We start from the raw sequence: 12,677 nt of genomic DNA on the forward strand, positions 1-12,677 counted from the left end.
TCAAGAAGTCAAAACCCCAGATCGGTTTATATGGCAGCTATATCAGGTTATGGACCGATTTGAACCATTCTTAATACAGTTGTTGGAAGTTATAACAAAACACGTCATGCAATATTTCAGCCAAATCGGATAGGCATTTCTCCCTGTAGAGGCTTAAGAAGTCAAGACCCCACATTGGTTTATATGGCAGCAATTGTTTTGGGTTACCCAAAAAGTAATTGTGGATTTTTCATATAGTCGGCGTTGACAAATTTTTTCACAGCTTGTGACTCTGTAATTGCATTCTTTCTTCTGTCAGTTATCAGCTGTTACTTTTAGCTTGCTTTAGAAAAAAAAAGTGTAAAACAGTATATTTGATTAAAGTTCATTCTAAGTATTATTAAAAATGCATTTACTTTCTTTTAAAAAATCCGCAATTACTTTTTGGGCAACCCAATATATCAGGTTATGAACCGATTTAACCATACTTCGCACAGTTGTTTGAAGTCATAATAAAACACCTGGTGCAAAATTTCATTTCAATCGGATTAGAATTGTGCGCTCTAGTGGCTCAAGAAGTCAAGATCCCAGATCGGTTTATATGGCAGCTATATCAGGTCATGGATCGATTGGGACCATACTTGGCACAGTTATTGGATATCACAACAAAACACGTCGTGCAAAATTTCATTCTAATCGGATAAGAATTGCGCACTCTAGAGGCTCAAGAAGTCAAGACCCAAGATCGGTTTATATAGCAGCTACATCAAAACATGGACCGATATGGCCCATTTACAATACCAACTGACCTACACAAATAAGAAGTATTTGTGCAAAATTTCAAGCGGCTAGCTTTACTCCTTCGGACGGACAGACGGACGGACATGGCTAGATCGACATAAAATTTCACGACGATCAAGAATATATATACTTTATGGGGTCTCAGACGAATATTTCGAGTAGTTACAAACAGAATGACGAAATTAGTATACCCCCCATCTTATGGTGGAGGGTATAAAAATCAATTTGTGTTTGTTTGTTTGTTTGTATGTTTGTGTGTTCCTCATAGACTCAGAAACGGCTGAACCGATTTTCTTGAAATTTTCACAGATGGTGCATAATGACCCCGTGGTGAAAAAAGGGTACTACATTTTTTGATATCTGAAAGGGGCGGACCCTCCCCCTTACCCTAATTTTAGGAAACGCCAGATTTCGGAGATTGGTAGTGCGATTTAAGCGAAATTTTGTGTGCTCTTATATAGTACCCTAAAAATAAAAATTTGGTATCCAAATTTCGGATGGGGTACCTAGGGGGGCTGCCCCTCCCTGAAACCTACCAAACATATATTTAGACCAATCATGACAATATGGGACTCAAATGAAAGGTATTTAGGATAAGAAAACGTATCTGATATCCAATTGTCGGACCAAGTGCTAGGGGGACCACCCCAAGCCCCAAAACACCCCTAAATCGGACATATTTACCGACCATGGCAATATGGGACTCAAATGAAAGGTATTTGCGAGTAGAATACGAATCTGATATCCAAATGTGGGACCATGTTTCTGGGGGTCCACCCCTTCCCCAAAACACCCCCCAAACTGGACTTATTTACTGACCATGGGACTATGGGGCTTAAATAAAAGGTATTTAAATATCCTCCGCCTCTTACCAAAAACATCCCCCAAAGGGGACAAATTTACGACCATAGGAATATGGGGCTCAAATGAAAGGTCTTTGGGAGTAAAGCACAAATCTGATATCAATATTCGGGAAACACCACCCAAATAGGAAGTATTTTCTGACGCTCAAATAAGAGGGTTTTTCGAGTAGAACACGAATCAGATATATATTTTCAAGGTCAACTCACGGAGTAACCGCCCATTCCCCAAAACACCCCCCTATGGAAATATGGGGCTCAAATTAAAGGTATGTGGGAGTAGACCACGTATCTAACATCAACATTAGAGACCAACTGTTTATGGGACGTCCCACCACCATAACAACCCCCAAATAGGACGTATTTGCTCACCAAGACAATTTGGGTCTTAAAGAGAGTGGAACTAAATATCCATAGTTTTTAGGGTCAATACCCCAAACCGGACATATATCCTGACTTTTGCAATAAGGAGTTAAAATGAGATTAGAAAACGAATTTTATATCCAATTTTGAGGACAATGGCAATATGGGGTTTAAATAAATGATATATAGATATATGAGAATAGAACACGTTGCTGATATATTTTCAGGGCTTAGTGTTTGGGGGACCACCCCACTCCCCAAAACACCCCTAATCGGGCATATTTACCGACCATGACAATGTGGGGCTTAAATGAAAGGTATTGGGGGAAACCATGATGGTGTGTTCCCAAGATTGGACCCGGCCAAACTTAGCACGCTTTTACTTGCTTATATTCTGTTCCACTGTGAGCTAGCGCGATGCTCTTTTTTCTGCATTTCATGATTTCTTCTAATCTTAATCTGGCAGTCACAAATATTTTCTATAAGTCTTCACAATTTTGTTTCTTAGCTAATCTTTTATTGTGTAATTATTTTATTGCATTTAGTTTACAAATAACATTTTTATTTTTATATATATATATAGATATAAATGTATATATAACTAATTTATCTAAATTGTATATATAGCTTATAACTAAAACAAAATTTTGAAAAAAAAAAAAATATTTATATATTACTTTATTAACAAAACAAATCTTACAAACTATAAAGGAAAAAAATACAAAATGTTTTTATATGAAAATAACAACATTTTTAAAAAACAAATACAAATACAATTTTAGAGGAAAAAGAGCGACATAACAATGAAATGAACATGAAGTTTATAGGATTTTGTATAGAATGATGTGAAATTTCACATATAATAATTAATTTTTGTTTTAATAGTGTTGGGAAAATTATCTATGAAACAGAGGTATCAAAATGACATTTTAAAAATATTTGCTGTATAGAAGAGTTCCTATATAAGATATAATACTTCAAATATTACAAAGAAATAATCTAAACGACGACGGCTGGTAGAGATGTCATGTTTCCTTTAAGAAAAAACAGAATTAAGTGGGATCCAATTGAAGGCCGCATTAACCTTTAAAAGTTTTCCAAATTTTCAACATTAGGCAGATTTGCCGAGTTTTCTTGAAAAAAAAAAAAAATGGTGGCAGTCACCTTGAGGTAGCATGACCTCCAGTAGAAATGCTGCAAATCTTCCATTCTGCCCAGTTGTGGCAGAACTCCTTCCAGTAGCAATGCTGTCAAATTTCACATCGTATATCTTAAATTGTAAAATTAAGGACGGATCGTATTTTGTTTCATATGAGTTGTGGTTTTTTGTGATTTCGGAAATGCTTTTGCGACTTTAATTACTACAAAAAATTTACATTAAAAATGTTGCTTTGGCTCTGGCCATAGACTATTCGATCATGTTGAATAGCAGACAAGAAAAGATCATGCCAAATATCTGAAAGACAAGGGTGAACATGAACCCAATGTGGAATAAAATCAGAATGCTAACAAACGTACCATTATTATGGCCACACCTATCGATGTGCCTCCTATAACAGCTGCATGTTCTCGTATATAGTTGGAGGTCACATACAAACAACCCTGACTGTAAAGATTCGTTATGGTGGGGAATATGGTACATTCCTTGCGTTGACCACCGAAAATCTCTTGACAGCAAGATTCGGGTATGGGACCAAAGCGATTCCAATCATGCCAAGTATCAACACCGCAACATTGTAGCCGTTCTTGGGTTTGATCCCAGGCCTGGGTAATGTCACGCCGACTGCCATACAAAGCCATGGAGGAACGCATTTCCTGAGAGAACAACAAAAATCATTAAATGAAACATTCCAAATGTTAAAATTAAATATTGCATATTTTTTTATAGGTCACTTGTGGAAACAAGTGTCACTTACCTGTCTCATGGTTTGTTGAACTCTTTCGCGGAACACATAACCCAATATGCCTCCAATTAGCATTGTAACAAATACCAAAGCCACCATAATGAAATACTAAGAAAAATTCAACAAAAAACTCAATTGTTTAAAAGGTCTTGCTCATCAAGTTGTCGTTCTTTCTTACCGTTAACAGCAAACATTTCACTTCTTTTCCTGCTCCCACACAACCCAAAAACGACAACAGACATATGGCCACAGATGTCACCAATAAGACATAGACAGCACCCGAAAATAGATTTGTACCCAACAGCTCATTCATAAAACTCCGATCGACAAGGGTCCATAAACTCAAACAGAAAACGGTGGCACCTCCAACCTGAATAAAATTTGGAAAATAAAAAATTCTCTCCAAATTAAGACTTTATCCATATTACTCACAAATATAACGAAATTTGCCACAAACAAACTGTACTTCACGAACTGCCCGCAGCAGTCCATTCTGGAACTGAAACCCATGTCTTCACCCTGTAAGCAAAAAAAAAAAAAACAAAATTTATTGTAAACCAGTAAGGAAAGGCAAAAGTCGGGCGACGCTACACCACTGAGTCTATGTAATACTTTTAATATATAGCTTATATCCAAATCTAGTCAGACTTTAATTTTGCATAGCTATTGAAATGTTGAATAGAACCTTCTACGATTTTCTTACGATGGTACGGAAATTGTGGCCTCTACAGCCTTAAAAGTCAAGACGCATAACAGATATATATGGGAGTTTTATCTAAATCTGATTCGATTTCGATGAAATTTTGCACACGTATTGGGATGTCAATTAAAACCTCTCACGAACAATTTTGTTGAGATCTGATCAAAACTGTAGCTACTACAGCCTTAAAGGGCGAAACGATTAAAAGATATATTGGGTTGCCCAAAAAGTAATTGCGGATTTTTTAAAAGAATGTAAATGCATTTTTAATAGAACTTAGAATGAACTTTAATCAAATATACTTTTTTTACACTTTTTTTCTAAAGCAAGCTAAAAGTAACGGCAGATATCTGAACCGATTTTTTTCAATTTCAATAGGCTTCGTCTCTAGGCCCAAGAAAATGCTGGTGCCAAATTTGAAGACGATCGGATGAAATTGCGACCTGTTCTTTCTACACAGATTATCACGGACAGACAGAAAGACAAGCATTGCTGAATCGAATCAGGAATTGATTCCGAGTCGATCGGTATGCTTATCAATGGGTCTATTTCTCTTCATTCTGCGTGTTACAAACAAATTCCCTAAGTTATAATACCCTGTACCACAGTAGTGGTGTAGGGTATAAAAATGCATCTTTTATAGGCCTAAGAACCACATAGGGCAAGAATGTCGAATAGCTTAACAATGCTCAAAAAAAAAAAAGAAAACAAGTATAAGCGTGCTAAGTTCGGCCAGGCCGAATCTTATATACCCTCCACCATGGATCGCATTTGTCGAGTTCTTTTCCCGGCATCTCTTCTTAGGCAAAAAAGGGTATAAGAAAAGATTTGCTCAGCTATTTGAGCGATATCAAGATATGGTCCGGTTTGGACCACAACTAAAATAAAAAAAAACGTATGTTGATGGTCATGAGAGAATCCGTCGTACAAAATTTCAGGCAAAACCGATAATAATTGCGACCTCGGGAGGCTCAAGAAGTCAAAATCTCATATCGGTTTATATAGCAGCTATATCAGGTTATGAACCGATTTGAACCTTATTTTACACAGTTGTTGAAAGTGAAAATAAAATACGTCATACAAAATTTCAGCTAAATCGGATAGGAATTGCGCCCTCTAGGAGCTCAAGAAGTCAAGACCCCAGATCGGTTTATATGGCAGCTATATCAGGTTATTGACCGATTTCAACCATACTTGGAACAGTTGTTGGATATCATAACGAAACACGTCGTGCAAAATTTCATCTCAATCGGATAAGAATTGCGCACTCTAAAGGCTCAAGAAGTCAAGACCAAAGATCGGTTTATATGACATCTATATCAGGTTATGGACCGATTTGAATCATACTTGGCACAGTTGTTGGATATAATAACAAAACACGTCGTGCAAAATTTCATTTCAATCGGATAAGAATTGCGCACTCTAGAGGCTCAAGAAGTCTAGACCCAAGATCGGTTTATATGGCAGATATATCAGGTTATGAACTGAATTGAACCATACTTGGCACAGTTGTTGGATATAATAACAAAACACGTCGTGCAAAATTTCATTTCAATCGGATAAGAATTGCGCACTCTAGAGGCTCAAGAAGTCTAGACCCAAGATCGGTTTATATGGCAGATATATCAGGTTATGAACTGAATTGAACCATACTTGGCACAGTTGTTGGATATAATAACAAAACGCGTCGTGCAAAATTTCAGCCAAATCGGATAGGAATTGCGCCCTCTAGAAGCTCAAGTAGTTAAGACCCAATATCGGTTTATATGGCAGCTATATCAGGTTATGAACCGATTTGAACCGTATTTGACACAGTTGTTGAAAGTAAGAATAAAATACATCATGCAAAATTTCAGCTAAATCGGATAATAATTGCGCCCTCTAGAGGCTCAAGAAGTCAAGACCCAAGATCGGTTTATATGACAGCTATATCAGGTTATGGACCGATTTAAACCATACTTGGCACAGTTGTTGGATATCATAACGAAACACGTCGTGCAAAATTTCGTTCCAATCGGATAATAATTGCGCCCTCTAGAGGCTCAAGAAATCAAGACCCAAGATCGGTTTATATGACAGCTATATCAGGTTATGGACCGATTTGAACCATACTTGGCACAGTTGTCGAATATCATAACGAAACACGTCGTGCAAAATTTCATCCCAATCGGATAATAATTGCGCCCTCTAGAGGCTCAAGAAGTCAAGACCCAAGATCGGTTTATATGACAGCTATATCAGGTTATAGACCGATTTAAACCATACTTGGCACAGTTGTTGGGTCTCATGACAAAACATGTCGTGCAAAATTTCATTCCAATCGGATAATAATTGCGCACTCTAGAGGCTCAAGAAGTCAAGACCCAAAATCGGTTTATATGGCAGCTATATCAAAACATGGACCGATATGGCCCATTTGCAATACCAACTGACCTACACTAATAAGAAGTATTTGTGCAAAATTTCAAGCGGCTAGCTTTACTCCTTCGGAAGTTAGCGTGCTCTCGACAGACAGACGGACGGACGGACGGACAGACGGACATGGCTAGATGGACATTAATTGTCGCGACGATCAAGAATATATATACTTTATGGGGTCTCAGACGAATATTTCGAGTAGTTACAAACAGAATGACGAAATTAGTATACCCCCCATCCTACGGTGGAGGGTATAAAAAGAAAAGCGCATGATATCTTTATTTGAATCGATAGTAAGGTGCATAAAATTTAATGTTTGAAGATTATTTCATGCAAATGTTGACCGTGACTGCACCTCAAATGGTCCAAAGCGGAAGGCCTATTTGAGACGCAGTCATGGTCTTTCCAACCTTTTGGCCGGTATCTCACGAATAACTGCTTCAATGTTGTAGCGCTCATAGCGCTCAATGCGGTAGCGCTCATCATTCACAGTTACCTTACGATTCGCATCATCTTTGAAGAAGTACGGTCCAACGATGCCACCAGCCCATAAACCCCCTAAGCTGTGACTTTTTTTGGATGCATTGATAGCTCTTGCAACGCTTCTGGCTGATCTTTAATCGAAAATCGACAATTATGATTCTTTGCGTATCTATTGAGCCAAAAATGAGCTTCGTCGCTGAATGAAAGAAGCGCGCGACGAACTTTCTAAACATAGCACGTTTGTAAGACTATTCATGGTTTAACTATAGACCAAACTGAAGATGTTTGACATTGGAAAAAAACACCAAACGTGTGTGCCCTGTTTAAACCAGTGTTGCCAAAAAGATAATAGCTAAAAAATCACATCATCAAAGTCCAACATGGCGGTCGCTGTTTGTCCCTTGGTTTGGCTCTAGGACATGCTGACACAATCGAGTCAGACAGAGCCTTCGTAATTCGCTTGACTTTTATTTCTATGTACTGCGCAGTTTTCACTTTCAGGTCTAGAGGGTATAATGGTGCAGAATATGTTCCGTTCCAGTCTGCCTTCCTTGTGTTTAGTCGTGGGATCACTTCTGATATGAAGTGAGCGAAGGTTTAAAAAATTAGCAAAGATCATTCAAAGATGAAATGAAAACCCATCGGTATTCCAGATTTCTATAAAATGTTTGAAAATTAGGAAATGTTTTCAATTCATATATCTGAGAGATTTTTCAAGTTTGTGTCTTAAGTCTTTTGATTCCAGTATAGTACTTCAAACTAGGGCAATTCTAATGCAAAATTTGAACAAAAAAAAACAAATATGAGCGTGCTATGTTCGACCGGACCGAATCTTATATACCCTCCACCAATGTGTAATATTTCAGTCTCTTCGGATAAGAATTGCGCCTTGTAGGGGCTCAAGAAGCAAAATCGGGAGATCGGTTTATATGGGAGCTGTGTCAAGCTGTTGATCGATTCAGACCATATTAGTCACGCATGTTGAAGGTCATGAGAGAAGCCGTTGTACAAACTTTCTGCCAAATCTGATAACAATAGCGCCCTCTAGAGGCTCAAGAAGTCAAGAGCCCAGATAGGTTTGTAGGGCAGATATATCCGGTTATGTGCCGATCTGCGTCATACACAGTTATTAGAAGTCATAACAAAACACCACGTGCAAAATTTCAGCCAAATTGGATGAGAATTGTGCCCTCCAGCGGTTCAAGAAGTGAAGGTCCCAGATCGAGTCATATGGCAACTATACCAGGTTATTAACCGATTTAAATCATATTAAGCACAGTTGTTGAAAATGATACCAAAACACCACGTGCATAATTAAGCCAAATGTGATAAGAATTGCGTCCTATAAAAGCTGAAGAATTCAAGACCTAAGATCGGTTTATATGGCCGTCATAAAGGGTGATTTTTTTGAGGTTAGGATTTTCATGCATTAGTATTTGACAGATCACGTGGGATTTCAGACATGGTGTCAAAGAGAAAGATGCTCAGTATGCTTTGACATTTCATCATGAATAGACTTACTAACGAGCAACGCTTGCAAATCATTGAATTTTATTACCAAAATCAGTGTTCGGTTCGAAATGTGTTCAAATTTTGACAAATTTTGTTCAGCGATGAGGCTCATTTCTGGTTGAATGGCTACGTAAATAAGCAAAATTGCCGCATTTGGAGTGAAGAGCAACCAGAAGCCGTTCAAGAACTGCCCATGCATCCCGAAAAATGCACTGTTTGGTGTGGTTTGTACGCTGGTGGAATCATTGGACCGTATTTTTTCAAAGATGCTGTTGGACGCAACGTTACGGTGAATGAACACATTTCGAACCGAACACTGATTTTGGTAATAAAATTCAATGATTTGCAAGCGTTGCTCGTTAGTAAGTCTATTCATGATGAAATGTCAAAGCATACTGAGCATCTTTCTCTTTGACACCATGTCTGAAATTCCACGTGATCTGTCAAATACTAATGCATGAAAATCCTAACCTCAAAAAAATCACCCTTTATTAGGTTATTTAGCACAGTTGTTGGAAGTCATACAAAACACCACGTGCAAAATTTCAGTCATATCGGACGAGAATTGCGCCCTCCAGAAGCTCAAGAGGTCAAGACCCAAGATCGGTTTATATGGCAGCTATATCAAAACATGGACCGATTTAGCTCATTTACAATCCCAACCGATCTACACTAATAATATGTATTTGAGCAAAATTTCAAGCATCTAACTTAACTCCTTCGATAGTTAGCGTGCTTTCGACAGACAGAAGGACGGACGGACATGGCTTGTTCAACTTAAAATGACATGACAATTAAGAATATATAAAATTTATAGGGTCTGAGACACATATTTTAAGGTGTTACAACAGAATGACGAAATTAGTATACCCCCATCCTATGTTGGAGGGTATAACAAGTACAAGCATGCTACCACCATGGATTCTGCTAAAATTTTAGCAAAATAAATTTAGTTGAAGTGCATTATTTTATTCTGCATGCCAAACCTCTGTCCGACCAGTAAAAATTAAAGCTTCTAGCAACCGAACAAGGATAATTGAGAGACCGGCTTATATGGGAGCTAGGTTGCCCAAAAGTAATTGCGGATTTTTCATATAGTCGGCGTTGACAAATTTTTTCAACGGCATGTGACTCTGTAATTGCATTCTTTCTTCTGTCAGTTATTAGCTGTTACTTTTAGCTTGCTTTAGAAAAAAAGTGTAAAAAAAGTATATTTGATTAAAGTTCATTCTAAGTTTTATTAAAAATTCATTTATTTTCTTTTAAAAAATCCGCAATTACTTTTTGGGCAACCCAACATATGAGTTTACAGACAGATTCGGACCGTACTTGGCACAGTTTTTGGAAGTCTTAACAAAGTTGCGGCTTCCAGGGGCTCAAGAATTCAAAACGGGAGGTCGGCTTATATAGGAGCTATATCAGGTTATCAGGACCGATTTGGAACGTATAAAGCGCAGTTGTTGGATGCCACAACAGAACACCACGTGCAATATTTTAGCCAAATCGGACAAAAGTTGCGGCTTCCAGAGGCTCAAGAAGTTAAATCGGGAGATCGGTTTATATGGGAGCTATATGTAAATCTGAACCGATATGACCCGTTTGCAATCCCGTACATCAATCAACGACGTACATCAATATTAAGTAGCTGTGCAAAATTTCAAGAGGCTAGCTTTACGCGTTTGACCGCTATCGTGATTTCGACATTCGGACGGACGGACATGGCTAGATCAGAACGTCGAGATGATGAAGAATATATACACTTTATGGGGTCTTAGACGCATATTCTGAGGTGTTAGAAATGGAATGACTAGATTGGTATACTTCCATGCTATGGCGGTGGTTAGAAAAATGCTTTATCAAGACTAAAATTACCTATATCACTATTTTATAATTGTATGACGAAGTAATCACCAACGGAGTAACATTCCCCTATAGAACAGCTATGCATTGTTCGTGTCTTGTTCATTTCTTATATTCTAACATATCCCTATAACAGCGTTCCTACTCTGAACATTTCAGCGCACAATCAAATATGCAATGAGGTACATGCTCATATCCACCCTTTCTTAACAAATTTGATACCATATTCCCACTTGCATCTTTAAATTATAGCACTCCTTATTTGTTACAATGACATCAGTGGCAATTTTAGTTCGATAATTAGGCAAGTGGTTATTTTTCCTAAGGTTTTTTTTATACAATTGTGAAATTTACAAATTCGGTTCATGTGGTTATATATAAGAAAATTAAAAAAACAATCCACACCTTTCTGAATATGCGCAAAAAACAATCACTAAAATTAAGTAATGAATTTAAATTATACAATTAATTTTCCATGCCCCCCACAACCCTAGCTGAGTCGTAAATTCTATGTAAATTGCATTAAAAAAGCAGTAGTCAATTACAATGAATCAAATGGTGATGATGAAATTTTTCAAGCAATCACCAAAACTGATGTAGCTCATATTTTAAATAATTAAAACACAAAAACAACCACAACAACAACAACCATTACCATTATCTGATATAATAACATCATTTTAATCTCAACTACTTAAAATACAATGTTTCTTTCTAATATCGTATAAGGAAAGGCGAAACAAGTAAAAACGTGCTAAGTTCAGCCGGGCCGAATCTTGGGTACCCACCATCAGGGTGCTGCTAAAAATTTATTCAAAACAAGTAAAAAGGCGTTAAGTTTGGCCGGGCCGAACTTTGGATACCCACCACCTCGGGTATATATGTAAACCACCTTTCATCAAAATTCGGTGAAAATTTCATACCTTATACTCATATACCTCATACCGATCTGAATTATATATACGACACGGATGTCGAAAAGCCGAACATAAGTCACTGTGTCAAATTTCAGTGAAATCGGATTATAAATGCGCCTTTTATGGGGCCAAGACTTTAAATCGAGATATCGGTCTACATGGCAGCTATATCCAAATCTGGACCGATTTGGGCCAAGTTGCATAAACATGTCGAAGAGCCTAACACTAAGCACTGTCCCAAATTTCGGCGAAATCGGACAATAAATGCCTCTCTTATGGCCCCTAAACCTTAAATCCAGAGATCGGTCTATATGGCAGCTATATTCAAATCTGGACCGATCTGGGCAAAATTGAACAAGTAAAAGCGTGCTAAGTTCGGCCGGGCCGAATCTTATATACCCTCCACCATGGATCGCATTTGTCGAGTTTTTTTTTCCCGGCATCTCTTCTTAGGCAAAAAAAAGGATATAAGAAAAGAGTTGCTCTGCTATTAAAACGATTTCAAGATATGGTCCGGTTCGGACCACAATTAAATTATATGTTGGAGACCTGTGTAAAATTTCAGCCAATTCGTATAAAAATTGCGACCATTGGGGCTCACGAAGTAAAATAGAGAGAACGATTTATATGGGATCTGTATCGGGCTATAGACCGATTCAGACCATAATAAACACGTTTGTTGAAGGTCATGAGAGGATCCATCGTACAAAATTTCAGGCATATCGGATAATAATTGCGACCTCTAGGGGTCAAGAAGTCAAGATCCCAGATCGGTTTATATGGCAGCTATATCAGGTTATGAACCGATTTGAACCTTATTTGACACAGTCGTTGAAAGTAAAAATAAAATACGTCATGCAAAATTTTAGCCAAATCGGAT

The 12,677-nt window shown here is 37.7% G+C and overlaps 1 protein-coding gene across 4 annotated transcripts in view; it reads right to left on the minus strand.

Annotated features, from left to right (window-relative positions):
* Positions 1 to 2,718: 2,718 nt before the first annotated feature.
* LOC106094180 (CD151 antigen) overlaps positions 2,719 to 12,677 on the minus strand; it is a 55,677-nt gene continuing 45,718 nt past the window's right edge. For 3 of the 4 annotated variants that reach the window (XM_059360814.1, XM_059360815.1, XM_059360812.1), the window contains 5 exons: positions 4,340 to 4,426; positions 4,086 to 4,277; positions 3,920 to 4,015; positions 3,522 to 3,818; positions 2,719 to 3,459 (listed from right to left, as the gene is read on the minus strand). In XM_059360814.1, coding sequence (XP_059216797.1) covers positions 3,412 to 3,459; positions 3,522 to 3,818; positions 3,920 to 4,015; positions 4,086 to 4,277; positions 4,340 to 4,417 — 711 coding nt within the window. In that variant the 5' untranslated portion in view covers positions 4,418 to 4,426 and the 3' untranslated portion in view covers positions 2,719 to 3,411. The remainder of the gene's footprint in view (positions 3,460 to 3,521; positions 3,819 to 3,919; positions 4,016 to 4,085; positions 4,278 to 4,339; positions 4,427 to 12,677) is intronic. The other variant, XM_059360813.1, reaches the window with a different exon arrangement.

Source organism: Stomoxys calcitrans, chromosome 1 (genome assembly GCF_963082655.1).
Source record: "Stomoxys calcitrans chromosome 1, idStoCalc2.1, whole genome shotgun sequence".
NCBI lineage: Eukaryota > Metazoa > Arthropoda > Insecta > Diptera > Muscidae > Stomoxys > Stomoxys calcitrans.